Genomic DNA, 16,949 nt, shown 5'->3' on the forward strand with positions numbered 1-16,949 from the left:
TGGCATTCAGGCCAAAGAGTTCAATCTTGGTTTCATCAGACCAGAGAATCTTGTTTCTCATGGTCTGAGATTCCTTTAGGTGCCTTTTGACAAACTCCAAGCGTGTTGTCATGTGCCTTTTACTGAGGAGAGGCTTCCATCTGGCCACTCTACCATAAAGGTCTGATTGATGGAGTTCTGCAGAGATGGCTGTCCTTCTCGCATTTCCACAGAGGAACTCTGGAGCTCTGTCAGAGTGACCATCGGGTTCTTGGTCACCTCCCTGACCAAGGCCCTTCTCCCCCTGATTGCTCAGTTTGGCCGGGCGGCCAACTCTAGGCAGAGTCTTGGTGGTTCCAAACTTCTTCCATTCAAGAATGATGGAGGCCACTGTGTTCTTGGGGACCTTCAATGCTGCAGATGTTTTTTGGTACCCTTCCCCAGATCTGTGCCTTGACACATCTCAAGGATGATCAATGGAAATAGGATGCACCTGAGTTAAATTTCGAGTCTCTTATCAATGGGTCTGAATACTTATGTAAATAAGGTATTTTTCCTTTTATTTGTAATTAATAAGCAAAAATGTCTAAAAATCCGTTTTCGCTTTGTCATTATGGGGTATTGTGATGTCATTATGGGGTATTGTGATGTCATTATGGGGTATTGTGATGTCATTATGGGGTATTGTGATGTCATTATGGGGTATTGGGATGTCATTATGGGGTATTGGGATGTCATTATGGGGTATTGTGTGTAGATTGATGACATTTTTGTATTTAATCCATTTTGGAATAAGGCTGTAATATAACAAAATTTGGAAAAAGTCAAGGAATCTGAATACTTTCAGAATGCACTGTACATACAGAACAGACATACATACACACAGAACAGACACACAGAACAGACACACAGAACAGACACATAGAATAGACACACAGAGCAGACACACATACATACATACATACAGACATACAGAACAGACACACAGACACACAGACATACAGAACAGACACACAGAACAGACACACAGAACAGACACACAGACATACAGAACAGACATACAGAACAGACACACATAACAGACACACAGAACAGACAGACAGAGCAGACAGACACACAGACATACAGAACAGAAACACAGAACAGACACACAGGCACACAGACATACAGAACAGACACACATAACAGACACACAGAACAGACAGACAGAGCAGACAGGCACACAGACATACAGAACAGACACACATAACAGACACACAGAACAGGCACCCAGAACAGACAGAACAGACAGAACAGACACACAGACATACAGAACAGACATAAAGACATACAAAATTGACAAAAAAAAGACATACTCAGCAAACTGGATGCAGTCTATCACAGTGCCATCCGTTTTGTCACCAAAGCCCCATCTACTACCCACCACTGCGACCTGTATGCTCTCGTTGGCTGGTCCTCGCTACATATTCGTTGTCAAACCCACTGGCTCCAAGTCATCTATAAGTCTTTGCTAGGTAAAGCCCCGCCTTATCTCAGCTCACTGGTAACCATAGCAACACCCACCTGTAGCACGCGCTCCAGCAGAAATATTTCACTGGTCATCCCCAAAGCCAACACTTCCTTTGGTCGCCTTTCCTTCCAGTTCTCTGCTGCCAATGACTGGAACGAATTGCAAAAATTGCTGAAGCTGGAGACTTATATCTCCCTCACTAACTTTAAGCATCAGCTATCTGAGCTGCTAACCGATCGCTGCATCTGTACATAGCCCATCTGTTAATAGCCCATCCAACTACCTCATCCCCATATTGTTTTTATTCACCTTTTTGCTCTTTTGCACACCAGTATTTCTACTTGCACATTCATCTTCTGCTCATCCATCACTCCAGTGTTAATTTGCTAAATTGTAATTACTTCGCTACTATGGCCTATTTATTGCCTTACCTCCTCACGCCATTTGCACACACTGTATGTAGACTTTTTCTATTGTGTTATTGACTGTACGTTTGTTTATTCCATGTGTTGTTGTTTGTGTCGCACTGCTTTGCTTTATCTTGGCCAGGTCGCAGTTGTAAATGAGAACTTGTTCTCAACTGGCCTACCTGGTTAAATAAAGGTGAAATAAAAAATGTAAATAAAAAAAAACAGACATACAGAACAGACATCACTTTCTGGATTGAGCTTATCTCTAAATAGATGTGCATTTGTATTTATTATGGATCCCCATTACTTCCTGTCAAGGCAGCAGCTACTCTTCCTGGGGTTTATTATGGTTCCCCATTAGTTCCTGTCAAGGCAGCAGCTACTCTTCCTGAGGTTTATTATGGATCCCCATTAGTTCCTGCCAAGGCAGCAGCTACTCTTCCTGGGGTTTATTATGGATCCCCATTAGTTCCTGCCAAAGCAGCAGCTACTCTTCCTGGGGTACAGCAAAATTAAGGCTATTTTTTTTTAAACTTTACAATACATTCACAGATTTCACAACACACTGTGTGCCCCCAGGCCTCTACTTCACCACTACCACATATCTACAGTACTAAATCCACGTGTATGTGTGCGTATAGTGCATATGTTATCGTGTGTGTGTGTGTGTGTGTGTGTGTGTGTGTGCGCGTGCGCGTGCGTGTGCGCGTGCGTGTGCGCGTGCGTGTGCGTGTGTGTGTGTGTGTATACATGTGTCTCTGCCTATGTTTGTGTTGCTTCACAGTCCCCGTTGTTCCATAAGGTGTTTTTTTCATCCGTTTTTTTAAAATCAAATTTTACTGCTGCATCAGTTACCTGATGTGGAATAGAGTTCCATGTAGTCATGGCTCTATGTAGTACTGTGCTCCTCCCATAGTCTGATCTGGACTTGGGGACTGTGAAGAGACCTCTTGTGGCATGTCTTGTGGGGTATGCATGGGTGTCCGAGCAGTGTGCCAGTAGTTCAGACAGACAGCTCGGTTCATTCAACTTGTCAACACCTCTCATAAATACAAGTAGTGATGAAGTCAATCTCTCCTCCACTTTGAGCCAGGAGAGATTGACATGCATATTATTAATGTTAGCTCTCTGTGTCCATCCAAGGGCCAGCCATGCTGCCCTGTTCTGAGACAATTGAAATTTTCCTAAGTCCTTTTTTGTGGCACCTGACCACACGACTGAACAGTAGTCAAGGTGCGACAACACTAGGGCCTGTAGGACCTGCCTTGTTGATAGTGTTGTTAAGAAGGTAGAAACTAGGGCCTGTAGGACCTTCCTTGTTGATAGTGTTGTTAAGAAGGCAGAGCAGCGCTTTATTATGGACAGACTTCTCCCCATCTTAGTTACTGTTGTATCAATATGTTTTGACCATGACAGTTTACAATCCAGGGTTACTCCAAGCAGTTTAGTCATCTCAACCTGCTCAATTTCCACATAATTTATTAGAAGATTTAGTTGAGGTTTAGGGTTTAGTGAATGATTTGTCCCAAATACAATGCTTTTAGTTTTATAAATATTTAGGACGAACTTATTCCTTCCCACCCTCTCTGAAACCAACTGCAGCTCTTTGTTCAGTGTTGCAGTCATTTCAGTCGCTGTAGTAGCTGACGTGTATAGTGTTGAGTCATCCGCATACATAGACACTCTGGCTTTACTCAAAGTCAGTGGCATGTCGATAGTAAAGATTGAAAGAAGCAAGGGGCCTAGACAGCTGCCCTGGGGAACTCCTGAGTCTATCTCGATTATGTTTGATAGGCTTCCATTAAAGAACACCATCTGTGTTCTGTTAGACAAGTAACTCTTTATCCGCACGTGTGCTACTGTTTGCAGACGACTTTTCACAAATCTGAGATGAATGAGGGATTGTGTTCCTCGATGAAAAGTTGTAAAATTAACCAAGTCTTTAACTAACCAAGTCATTAAGTAACCAAATTATTAAGTAACCAAGTCATTTAGCCTTCAAACTACTAAGTACAATGACTGATGGGCTGGTAGAAATACATATCAGCCAACCACCTGTAAGAAAAAACGCTCCTGACCCACTGAGGTCTGGAACCCTAACCTCTCTGAGTGAAGCTGGGCCAGTACAGCACAGAGCAAGAGCAGAACGAGCCCTTCTTTTGATAAGCATTTTTGATTGGTTGGACCAGACACATGACACAGGAATATAAAAGTAGGAAGCAGAATGTAAACGCAAAAGAGTAAGGTGACTTCTGTACTGAGTCATGTGTTCATTGGAAGCTCAAATGGAAAGTACATAATGTTCCAGAATGATAACAGAAAAGTTATGATGCGGTGACTTCCCTATAGGCATCAGATAGCTTCCCTATAGGCATCAGGGTTACAAGACTTCCCTGTAGACAACAGTTGGCTTCCCTATAGGCATCAGGGTTACAAGGCTTCCCTATAGGCATCAGGGCTACAAGGCTTCCCTGTAGGCATCAGCTGGCTTCCCTATAGCATCGGGGTTACAAGGCTTCCCTATAGCCATCAGGGTTACAAGGCTTCCCTATAGCCATCAGGGTTACAAGGCTTCCCTATAGCCATCAGGGTTACAAGGCTTCCCTATAGCCATCAGGGTTACAAGGCTTCCCTGTAGCCATCAGGGTTACAAGGCTTCCCTATAGCCATCAGGGTTACAAGGCTTCCCTGTAGCCATCAGGGTTACAAGGCTTCCCTATAGCCATCAGGGTTACAAGGCTTCCCTGTAGCCATAATTTGGCTTCCCTATAGCCATCAGGGTTACAAGGCTTCCCTGTAGCCATCATTTGGCTTCCCTATAGCCATAAGGGTTGCAAGGCTTCCCTGTAGCCATCATTTGGCTTCCCTATAGCCATCAGGGTTACAAGGCTTCCCTATAGCCATCAGGGTTACAAGGCTTCCCTATAGCCATCAGGGTTACAAGGCTTCCCTATAGCCATCAGGGTTACAAGGCTTCCCTATAGCCATCAGGGTTACAAGGCTTCCCTGTAGGCATCAGCTGGCTTCCCTATAGCATCGGGGTTACAAGGCTTCCCTATAGCCATCAGGGTTACAAGGCTTCCCTATAGCCATCAGGGTTACAAGGCTTCCCTATAGCCATCAGGGTTACAAGGCTTCCCTATAGCCATCAGGGTTACAAGGCTTCCCTATAGCCATCAGGGTTACAAGGCTTCCCTGTAGCCATCAGGGTTACAAGGCTTCCCTATAGCCATCAGGGTTACAAGGCTTCCCTGTAGCCATCAGGGTTACAAGGCTTCCCTATAGCCATCAGGGTTACAAGGCTTCCCTGTAGCCATCAGGGTTACAAGGCTTCCCTATAGCCATCAGGGTTACAAGGCTTCCCTGTAGCCATCATTTGGCTTCCCTATAGCCATCAGGGTTACAAGGCTTCCCTGTAGCCATCAGGGTTACAAGGCTTCCCTATAGCCATCAGGGTTACAAGGCTTCCCTGTAGGCATCAGCTGGCTTCCCTATAGCATCGGGGTTACAAGGCTTCCCTATAGCCATCAGGGTTACAAGGCTTCCCTGTAGCCATCAGGGTTACAAGGCTTCCCTATAGCCATCAGGGTTACAAGGCTTCCCTGTAGCCATCAGGGTTACAAGGCTTCCCTGTAGCCATCATTTGGCTTCCCTATAGCCATCAGGGTTACAAGGCTTCCCTGTAGCCATCAGGGTTACAAGGCTTCCCTATAGCCATCAGGGTTACAAGGCTTCCCTGTAGCCATCATTTGGCTTCCCTATAGCCATCAGGGTTACAAGGCTTCCCTGTAGCCATCATTTGGCTTCCCTATAGCCATCAGGGTTACAAGGCTTCCCTGTAGCCATCAGGGTTACAAGGCTTCCCTATAGCCATCAGGGTTACAAGGCTTCCCTGTAGCCATCAGGGCTACAAGGCTTCCCTGTAGCCATCAGGGTTACAAGGCTTCCCTGTAGCCATCAGGGTTACAAGGCTTCCCTGTAGCCACCAGGGTTACAAGGCTTCCCTGTAGCCATCAGGGTTACAAGGCTTCCCTATAGCCATCAGGGTTACAAGGCTTCCCTGTAGCCATCATTTGGCTTTATCTGATGATGATGAAGACCCTCATGCTCTTATCTTAATGAGTCTGTCTGATCCTTGTGATCTTTTGACGAGACACACACACACACACACACACACACACACACACACACACAAACACACACACACACACACACACACACACACACACACACACACACACACACACACACACACACACACACACACACTGGAGGTCGACAAGGTCGTTGGGGGGTGTTCTGCAGAGCAAAGGTACTGTATTGAGTAAACCAGGATTCCCTTTGGGCACCAAGTCTAACGGATCTGAGTCATTGAAAAACCATCTCCCAGAGCAGCCTAGCTTTCCTATCGCCTTCCTTCCTGTTCCTGCCAAGCTGCCCTGTCCCAAACACACTGACAATAACACGAGGGGGAGAGGGAGAGAGAGGGAGGGAGAGAGTGAATAAGTGACAGAGCAGTGAAGGGAGAACCCAACACTCACATTACAGGAAACCCCCTACCCTGAGGGAGAGAGAGAGAGAGAGAGAACAGAGACTCTTCCCCCTTCTTCTCTCCATCCTCCTCTTCTACCCCCCGTTAGTGATACTCTGTTATTTGGTGTTCATCTCAGCAGAACAACATTCCCTGTCTTCTCTAGTATTTGTTTTTCCTGTTGGTCTATGTTCACTGCTCAACACAGGACATCTACTGTATCTATCCCTAACCCTGTCTATAGAGACAGGACATTTATCTAACCCTAACCATAACTCTGTCTATAGAGACAGGACATCTATCTAACCCTATCCCTAACCCTGTCTATAGAGACAGGACATCTATCTAACCCTATCCCTAACTCTGTCTTTAGAGACAGGACATCTATCTATCCCTAACTCTGTCTTTAGAGACAGGACATCTATCTAACCCTATCCCTGTCTATAGAGACAGGACATCTATCTAACCCTAACCCTATCTATAGAGACAGGACATCTATCTATCCCTAACTCTGTCTTTAGAGACAGGACATCTATCTAACCCTAACTCTGTCTATAGAGACAGGACATCTATCTAACCCTATCCCTAACCCTGTCTATAGAGACAGGACATCTATCTAACCCTAACTCTGTCTATAGAGACAGGACATCTATCTAACCCTATCCCTAACCCTGTCTATAGAGACAGGACATCTATCTAACCCTAACCCTATCCCTGTCTATAGAGACAGGACATCTATCTAACCCTAACCCTGTCTATAGAGACAGGACATCTATCTAACCCTATCCCTATCCCTGTCTATAGAGACAGGACATCTATCTAACCCTAACCCTGTCTATAGAGACAGGACATCTATCTAACCCTATCCCTGTCTATAGAGACAGGACATCTATCTAACCCTAACCCTGTCTATAGAGACAGGACATCTATCTAACCCTATCCCTATCCCTGTCTTTAGAGACAGGACATCTATCTAACCCTATCCCTAACCCTGTCTTTAGAGACAGGACATCTATCTATCCCTATCCCTAACCCTGTCTATAGAGACAGGACATCTATCTAACCCTAACTCTGTCTTTAGAGACAGGACATCTATCTATCCCTATCCCTAACCCTGTCTATAGAGACAGGACATCTATCTAACCCTATCCCTGTCTATAGAGACAGGACATCTATCTAACCCTAACCCTATCTATAGAGACAGGACATCTGTCTAACCCTAACCCTGTCTATAGAGACAGGACATCTATCTAACCCTAACCCTGTCTTTAGAGACAGGACATCTATCTAACCCTATCCCTAACCCTGTCTATAGAGACAGGACATCTATCTAACCCTATCCCTAACCCTGTCTATAGAGACAGGACATCTATCTAACCCTAACTCTGTCTTTAGAGACAGGACATCTATCTATCCCTATCCCTAACCCTGTCTATAGAGACAGGACATCTATCTAACCCTAACCCTATCTATAGAGACAGGACATCTGTCTAACCCTATCCCTATCCCTGTCTATAGAGACAGGACATCTATCTAACCCTATCCCTATCCCTGTCTATAGAGACAGGACATCTATCTAACCCTATCCCTATCCCTGTCTATAGAGACAGGACATCTATCTAACCCTATCCCTATCCCTGTCTATAGAGACAGGACATCTATCTAACCCTATCCCTATCCCTGTCTATAGAGACAGGACATCTATCTAACCCTATCCCTGTCTATAGAGACAGGACATCTATCTAACCCTAACCCTGTCTATAGAGACAGGACATCTATCTAACCCTAACCCTGTCTTTAGAGACAGGACATCTATCTAACCCTATCCCTAACCCTGTCTATAGAGACAGGACATCTATCTAACCCTATCCCTAACCCTGTCTATAGAGACAGGACATCTATCTAACCCTAACTCTGTCTTTAGAGACAGGACATCTGTCTATCCCTATCCCTAACCCTGTCTATAGAGACAGGACATCTATCTAACCCTATCCCTGTCTACAGAGACAGGACATCTATCTAACCCTAACCCTATCTATAGAGACAGGACATCTGTCTAACCCTATCCCTATCCCTGTCTATAGAGACAGGACATCTATCTAACCCTATCCCTATCCCTGTCTATAGAGACAGGACATCTATCTAACCCTATCCCTATCCCTGTCTATAGAGACAGGACATCTATCTAACCCTATCCCTGTCTATAGAGACAGGACATCTATCTATCCCTAACCCTGTCTATAGAGACAGGACATCTATTTAACCCTAACCCTGTCTATAGAGACAGGACATCTATCTAACCCTAACCCTGTCTATAGAGACAGGACATCTATCTAACCCTAACCCTGTCTATAGAGACAGGACATCTATCTAACCCTAACCCTGTCTATAGAGACAGGACATCTATCTAACCCTATCCCTATCCCTGTCTTTAGAGACAGGACATCTATCTAAACCTAACTCTGTCTATAGAGACAGGACATCTATCTAACCCTATCCCTATCCCTGTCTATAGAGACAGGACATCTATCTAACCCTATCCCTAACCCTGTCTTTAGAGACAGGACATATATCTATCCCTATCCCTAACCCTGTCTATAGAGACAGGACATCTATCTAACCCTAACTCTGTCTATAGAGACAGGACATCTATCTAACCCTATCCCTATCCCTGTCTATAGAGACAGGACATCTATCTAACCCTATCCCTAACCCTGTCTTTAGAGACAGGACATCTATCTAACCCTATCCCTAACCCTGTCTATAGAGACAGGACATCTATCTATCCCTAACCCTGTCTATAGAGACAGGACATCTATCTAACCCTATCCCTATCCCTGTCTATAGAGACAGGACATCTATCTAACCCTATCCCTGTCTATAGAGACAGGACATCTATCTAACCCTATCCCTAACCCTGTCTTTAGAGACAGGACATCTATCTAACCCTATCCCTAACCCTGTCTATAGAGACAGGACATCTATCTATCCCTAACCCTGTCTATAGAGACAGGACATCTATCTAACCCTAACCCTGTCTATAGAGACAGGACATCTATCTAACCCTAACCCTGTCTTTAGAAGTATTTAATAAAAGGACAAGATCAGGTGAAAAATAGAGGATGGCTGAGCAGAGAGGAGGAGGAGAGGAGGAGAAGAGGAGGAGAAGAGAAGAAGAGGGAGGAGGGTAAAATGCCACTAGCCGAACAACACAAGAAGAAACACGTAACCCAACAGAACACGGAGAGGAGGTCTGCTTTCACAACCAGCACCAACCAGAACGTGTTGAGTCAAATAATGATGCCAGGAACACTACAGAAATACAACAGTTAAAATAGCAGGAGAGAAGACATCGTAACAGACGCTGCAGAACGTTCTGAAGGTCGATTGCGCTGCTGATCTGTGAAGATGTTTGTTAACCGAACAGAAGGGAAACACATGTTGTATCATCGTTCAATAGCAATCAATCCCAGTGGAAGCGAGTGGAAGCTGTTTTAAATTACAGGTTGAGTTTCGGCATATGTTAATAATATGTTAATAATATGTTAATACATTAAACCACGACCGGCTCCTCTCTGTCAAAGAACCAGTCTGCCTCCCGTGAGTGTGTGTGTGTGGTGTGTGTGTGTGTGTAAATGTATTGTATGTTTGTGTGTGTGTGTGTGTGTGTGTGTGTGTGTGTGTGTGTGTGTGTGTGTGTGTGTAAATGTATTGTATGTTTGTGTGTGTGTGTGTGTGTGTGTATGTAAATGTATTGTATGTTTGTGTGTGTGTGTGTGTGTGTGTGTGTGTGTGTGTGTGTGTGTGTGTGTGTGTGTGTGTGTGTGTGTGTGTGTAATTGTATTGCATGTATGTGTGTATATGGATGTGTGTGTGTATACAGAGCATTTGGAAAGTATTCAGACCCCTTGACTTTTTCCACATTTTGTTACATTACAGCCTTATTCTAAAATGGATTGTATAGTTTTTTTCCCACATCAAAAACAGTTTTTTAGACATTTTAGCAAATTTATAAAATAAAATAAAACTGAAATATCACATTTACATAAGTATTCAGACCATGTACTCAGTACTTTGTTGTCTTCTTGGGTATGACACTACAAGCTTGGCACACCTGTATTTGGGGAATTTCTCCCATTCTTCTCTGCAGATCCTCTCAAGCTCTGTCAGGTTGGATGGGGAGCGTTGCTGTACAGCTATTTTCAGGTCTCTCCAGAAATGTTTGATCGGGTTAAAATCTGGGCTCTGGCTGGGCCACTCAAGGACATTCAGAGACTTGTCCCAAAGCCACTCCTGTGTTGTCTTGGCTGTGTGGTTAGGGTTGTTGTCCTGTTGGAAGGTGAACCTTCGCCCCAGTCTGAGGTCCTGAGCGCTCTGGAGCAGGTTTTCATCAAGGATCTCTCTGTACTTTGCTCCGTTCAGACCAGAGAATCTTGCTTCTCATGGTCTGAATTTATCTAGGTGTCTTTTGGAAAACTCCAAGCGGGCTGTCATGTGCCTTTTACTGAGGAGTGGCTTCCGTCTGGCCTCTACCATAAAGGCCTGATTGGTGGAGTGCTGCAGAGATGGTTATCCTACTAGAAGGTTCTCCCATCTCCACAGAGGAACTCTGGAGCTCTTTCAGAGTGACCATCGGGTTCATGGTCACCTCCCTGACCAAGGCTCTTCTCCCCCTATTGGGGACCATCAATGCTGCAGAAATGTTTTGGTACCCTTCCCCAGATCTGTGCCTCGACACAATCCTGTCTCTGATCTCTACGGACAATTCCTTCGACCTCATGGCTTGGTTTTTGTTCTGACATGCTCTGTCAACTGTGGGACTTTATATAGACAGGTGTGTGCCTTTCCAAATCATGTCCAATCAATTTAATTTACCACAGGTGGACTCCAATCAAGTTGTAGAAACATCTCAAGGATGATCAATGGAAACAGGATGCACCTGAGCTCAATTTCGAGTCTCATAGCAAAGGGTCTGAATACCTATGTAAATTATGTGTGTGTGTGTGTGTGTGTGTGTGTGTGTGTGTGTGTGTGTGTGTGTGTGTGTGTGTGTGTGTGTGTGTATATCTGTTTGTATGTATATGTGTGTGTGTGTATGTACAGTGAGGGAAAAAAGTATTTGATCCCCTGCTGATTTTGTACGTTTGCCCACTGACAAAGAAATGATCAGTCTATAATTTTAATGGTAGGTTTATTTGAACAGTAAGAGACAGAATAAGAACAAAAATATCCAGAAAAACACATTTAAAAAATGTTCTAAATTGATTTGCATTTTAATGAGGGAAATAAGTACGTGTGTGTATATGGTGTGCATATGTCTGTGTGTGTGTGTCTTTGTGTAGTAATTACACAGGTGTGTATGCACGATAGATCTGAGGTCAGTCTCAAGTCTGTGTGTGTGTGCGTGAGAGTGTGTGTGCGTGAGAGTGTGTGTGTGTGTGTGTGTGTGTGTGTGTATGTGACAGTGTGCGTCATTCTCTCTACTCACCCTGCTTCATGGTGAACTTGTGGACCTCCTTGGCGAAGTACTCCTCCTCTTCCTCTAGTGTGTGTGTGGTGGGCTGCGGCTGAAGTTTCTGCTCCTCGCTGAGCTCCACGGTGCTGTTGTAGAGAGAGAGCAACGCCACAGGGATGTCCTTCTCCACTCCTGTCTGCCCCTCCTCTGGCTCCTTGGCCATCCTCAGCTTGGAGAGGATCTGTCCCCTGATCGCCTCGATGCGTTTCTTCTTAACCAGCTCCAGGTCTAGAGTCTTACAGGTGGACATGCTGTTCACACTGCCCGCCAAGCACAGCGCCACCAGGCACGTAACGATTAAACACACCAGTCTCATGGTCCGTCTGTCTGCTTCTCAACACCTTTCTTCTTCAGCGCTCTCTCTCTCTCTCTCTCTGTCTCTCTCTCTCTCTCTCTCTCTCTCTCTCTCTCTCTCTCTCTCTGTCTCTCTCTCTCTCTGTCTCTCTCTCTGTCTGTCTCTCTCTCTCTCTCTCTCTCTCTCTCTCCCCCCCTCAGGGAACAGTGAATCAGTCAGAGTGTAAGTGTGACTGACGCAAGGTGTTTACACACCAGAACAATTAAAGGTCTGTGGTGACGAAGAGAGTCCCTTAGCCTAATGCCCCACACTGCTGCGGTGACTGCTGTTATTGCTGTCACTGGTGAGAAAATCACCTGAGTCTCCTCTGAGTCAGAAAGGGAGAACCCCCAGACAAACAGACAGACAGACAGACAGCCTGTGACTCAGCCTCGAGTAGGGTTCGTTTTTTTTTTTTGTCAGGTAGAAAGGAGAGTGATGTCTACGATGCTGAAACAACGGCCAGGTCAGAGAGAGAGTTGTCAAACAGAAAGAACCCTCACAGCACAGAACAGCACTTCCTAGACTGTAGAGACGGTCACCACACTCCGACAACAACCCAAAACAACTGGTAACGACCCACCAGAGAGCAGCGAAAACAGCGAGACTATCTGATTCCACCTCAGTATAACTTCAATCTTGTCTTACTCTAGGATAATACATGCAGACTTCCTTTAGAGCACATAGAGCTGGCTGGGCTTTATCTTTACAAGCTCTCAGAGAGTTACAGAGGACAACTGACTTGTCACTTGAGTCTGTTCAAACAGCCAAACCCTGTCCTGTAGCTAGTAACTCTACACAACACATACTGCTCTGCCTGCTCTGTGTTCCTCTAACAAAGAGAAACAGGGACCGAGTCTGAACTGAACTGAACAGACTACCTGTTTCAACAAGGACAGCGATTCTATAAACTTAGCAGAAAGACAAGTAGAGATGTTCACAATACCCCACTAGTTGACTATAGAAAATGACTCGACAACATAAACCAGGATGGATCTCTCTGTTAATAATGAAAGGAAGGTAAGAAATGAACAGACCAGACCAGCGCGTGCGTCGTTGGGAAGGTGAGTGATGGTACGAGCCCGAGCCAGGTTAGATGGAGACAAGTTCCAGACCCTCTCACTTCACACACTGCCACAGTGATCGGATTGCAGTGTCTCTTTTCGTCCACTCCCTTCGCTGCTCTGTCCGTTTATCTCTCCTGTTCTTTACGTCCTCTCTCTCTCTCTTTATGCTCACTCTCTCTCTCTCTCTCTCTCTTTATGCTCTCTCTCTATGTCCTCTCCACTGCTTCTCACTAGGAGTGAAAACGTTTCTCTTTCTTTCTTGTCCTCTGTCAGAACACGGGTTTTACACCCTCCCTCTATTTATCTTTCCCCCTATTCCCTCTCTCTCTCTCTCTCTCTTCCTCCCTCTCTTTTCACCAGCACCCTCTCTGTCTCTCTGCAAGTCAGAGCTCGCTGATGACAAAATTATTTGTGTTCCACTAACCTCTAAGACTCCCTGTTCTCTCTCTCTCTCTCTCTCTCCCTCCCTCTTTGTCTCTGTCTCTCTCTCACTCTCTCGTATTTTTTTTGGTTTCTGTTACTTCTCTAATAGAGCGTATTTCTCCGCCCAGGAAATGAGGTTAACGGCTGCTGTGTAAAACATCTGCTGTTAAAGAGACTGCTGTTGCCTGTATATCTCTCCCTACCTCTGTCTTTGTACACTCTTTGAATAAAGGGTTCTGAAATACTTTCGTCTGTCCACATAGGATAACTTTTTTTTGGTTCCAGGTAGAACCCTTTTTGGTTCCAGGTTGAACCCTTTTTGGTTCCAGGTAGAACCCTTTTTGGTTCTAGGAAGAACTATTTTGGGTTTTATGTAGAACCCTCTGTGTAATGGGTTCTACATGGAACTCAAAATGATTTTTCCTACGGGAACAGCCAAAGAACCCTTAAGTTCTAGATAGGACCTTTTTTTCTAAGAGTATATCTCTCTCTCCCTCTCTCCCTCTCTCGCTCTATATATATCTCCCGTTCCCCCCCTCTCTCTCTCTCTATACCTCTTCTCTCTCTCTCTCTCTCTCTCTCTACCTCTTCTCTCTCTCTCTCTCTCTCTCTCTCTCTCTCTCTCTCTCTCTCTATACCTCTTCTCTCTCTCTATACCTGTTCCCTCTCTCTCTCTCTTTAACCCCCCCCCCGCTCTCTCTAACACACAGTCTCTTAACTGTCTGGCAAAGTACTAGTGCTGATGGACAAGTCAACAAGGTTTGCATGGTACCAGTGTCTGGCCAGCTGACCACCTGTATTCACCTAGCGCCAGTGGAGATGACAGGCTGCCAGGCATACAGAGAGAGAGAGAGCTGCTCCACTCAGACCAACAAACAAACAAACAGACAGACAGACAGACAGACAGACAGACAGACAGACAGACAGACAGACAGACAGACAGACAGACAGACAGACAGACAGACAGACAGACAGACAGACAGACAGACAGACAGACAGACAGACAGACAGACAGAGAGCTGCTCCACTCAGACCAACCGATTGACTGACTGACAGACAGACAGAAAGACAGACAGACAGACAGACAGACAGACAGACAGACAGACAGACTGACTGACAGACAGACAGACAGACAGACAGACAGACAGACAGACAGACAGACAGACAGACAGACAGACAGACAGACAGACAGACAGACAGACAGACAGACAGACAGACAGACAGACAGACAGACAGACAGACAGACAGACAGACAGACGACAGACAGACAGAGAAGGAGTGAATTCACTGTATGTATCTTCATTATTACTACTACTTACGTTACATTTTGATAAAACCTGATGTTTTAGATTTCAAATGTTAGTTCAATTCAGTATTATAAATACATGCTACTACCAGCCGTCCCAACCCTTCACTGCTTCACTAATCTAGAGGAGGACCCAACCCTCCACTCCTTCACTAATCTAGAGGAGGACCCAACCCTCCACTCCTTCACTAATCTAGAGGAGGACCCAACCCTCCACTAATCTAGAGGAGGACCCAACCCTTCACTAATCTAGAGGAGGACCCAACCCTCCACTAATCTAGAGGAGGACCCAACCCTTCACTAATCTAGAGGAGGATCCAACCCTTCACTAATCTAGAGGAGGACCCAACCCTCCACTCCTTCACTAATCTAGAGGAGGACCCAACCCTTCACTAATCTAGAGGAGGACCCAACCCTTCACTAATCTAGAGGAGGACCCAACCCTTCACTAATCTAGAGGAGGACCCAACCCTCCACTAATCTAGAGGAGGACCCAACCCTTCACTCCTCCACTAATCTAGAGGAGGACCCAACCTTCACTCATTCACTAATCTAGAGGAGGACCCAACCCTTCACTCCTTCACTAATCTAGAGGAGGACCCAACCCTCCACTCCTTCACTAATCTAGAGGAGGACCCAACCCTCCACTCCTTCACTAATCTAGAGGAGGACCCAACCCTCCACTCCTTCACTAATCTAGAGGAGGACCCAACCCTTCACTAATCTAGAGGAGGACCCAACCCTTCACTAATCTAGAGGAGGACCCAACCCTTCACTCCTTCACTAATCTAGAGGAGGACCCAACCCTTCACTCCTTCACTATTCTAGAGGAGGACCCAACCCTTCACTCCTTCACTAATCTAGAGGAGGACCCAACCCTCCACTCCTTCACTAATCTAGAGGAGGACCCAACCCTTCACTCCTTCACTAATCTAGAGGAGGACCCAACCTTCACTAATCTAGAGGAGGACCCAACCCTCCACTAATCTAGAGGAGGACCCAACCCTTCACTCCTTCACTAATCTAGAGGAGGACCCAACCCTTCACTAATCTAGAGGAGGACCCAACCCTTCACTAATCTAGAGGAGGACCCAACCCTCCACTCCTCCACTAATCTAGAGGAGGACCCAACCCTTCACTAATCTAGAGGAGGACCCAACCCTTCACTAATCTAGAGGAGGACCCAACCCTCCACTCCTCCACTAATCTAGAGGAGGACCCAACCCTTCACTCCTTCACTAATCTAGAGGAGGACCCAACCCTTCACTAATCTAGAGGAGGACCCAACCCTTCACTCCTTCACTAATCTAGAGGAGGACCCAACCCTTCACTAATCTAGAGGAGGACCCAACCCTTCACTAATCTAGAGGAGGACCCAACCCTCCACTCCTCCACTAATCTAGAGGAGGACCCAACCCTTCACTCCTTCACTAATCTAGAGGAGGACCCAACCCTTCACTAATCTAGAGGAGGACCCAACCCTTCACTCCTTCACTAATCTAGAGGAGGACCCAACCCTTCACTAATCTAGAGGAGGACCCAACCCTTCACTAATCTAGAGGAGGACCCAACCCTCCACTCCTCCACTAATCTAGAGGAGGACCCAACCCTTCACTAATCTAGAGGAGGACCCAACCCTTCACTAATCTAGAGGAGGACCCAACCCTCCACTCCTCCACTAATCTAGAGGAGGACCCAACCCTTCACTCCTTCACTAATCTAGAGGAGGACCCAACCCTTCACTAATCTAGAGGAGGACCCAACCCTTCACTCCTTCACTAATCTAGAGGAGGACCCAACCCTTCACTAATCTAGAGGAGGACCCAACCCTTCACTAATCTAGAGGAGGACCCAACCCTCCACTCCTCCACTAA

At 45.7% G+C, this 16,949-nt stretch overlaps 1 protein-coding gene across 1 annotated transcript in view; it reads right to left on the bottom strand.

Moving 5' to 3' along the window:
• tgfb1a (transforming growth factor, beta 1a) overlaps positions 1–13,985 on the bottom strand; it is a 34,028-nt gene extending 20,043 nt beyond the window's left edge. Inside the window, exon 1 of the mRNA XM_029773891.1 lies at positions 11,919–13,985. Within this exon, the coding sequence (XP_029629751.1) occupies positions 11,919–12,261 (343 nt within the window). The 5' untranslated portion in view covers positions 12,262–13,985. The remainder of the gene's footprint in view (positions 1–11,918) is intronic.
• Positions 13,986–16,949: the final 2,964 nt, after the last annotated feature.

The sequence above is a fragment of the Salmo trutta genome, chromosome 13 (genome assembly GCF_901001165.1).
Source record: "Salmo trutta chromosome 13, fSalTru1.1, whole genome shotgun sequence".
NCBI lineage: Eukaryota > Metazoa > Chordata > Actinopteri > Salmoniformes > Salmonidae > Salmo > Salmo trutta.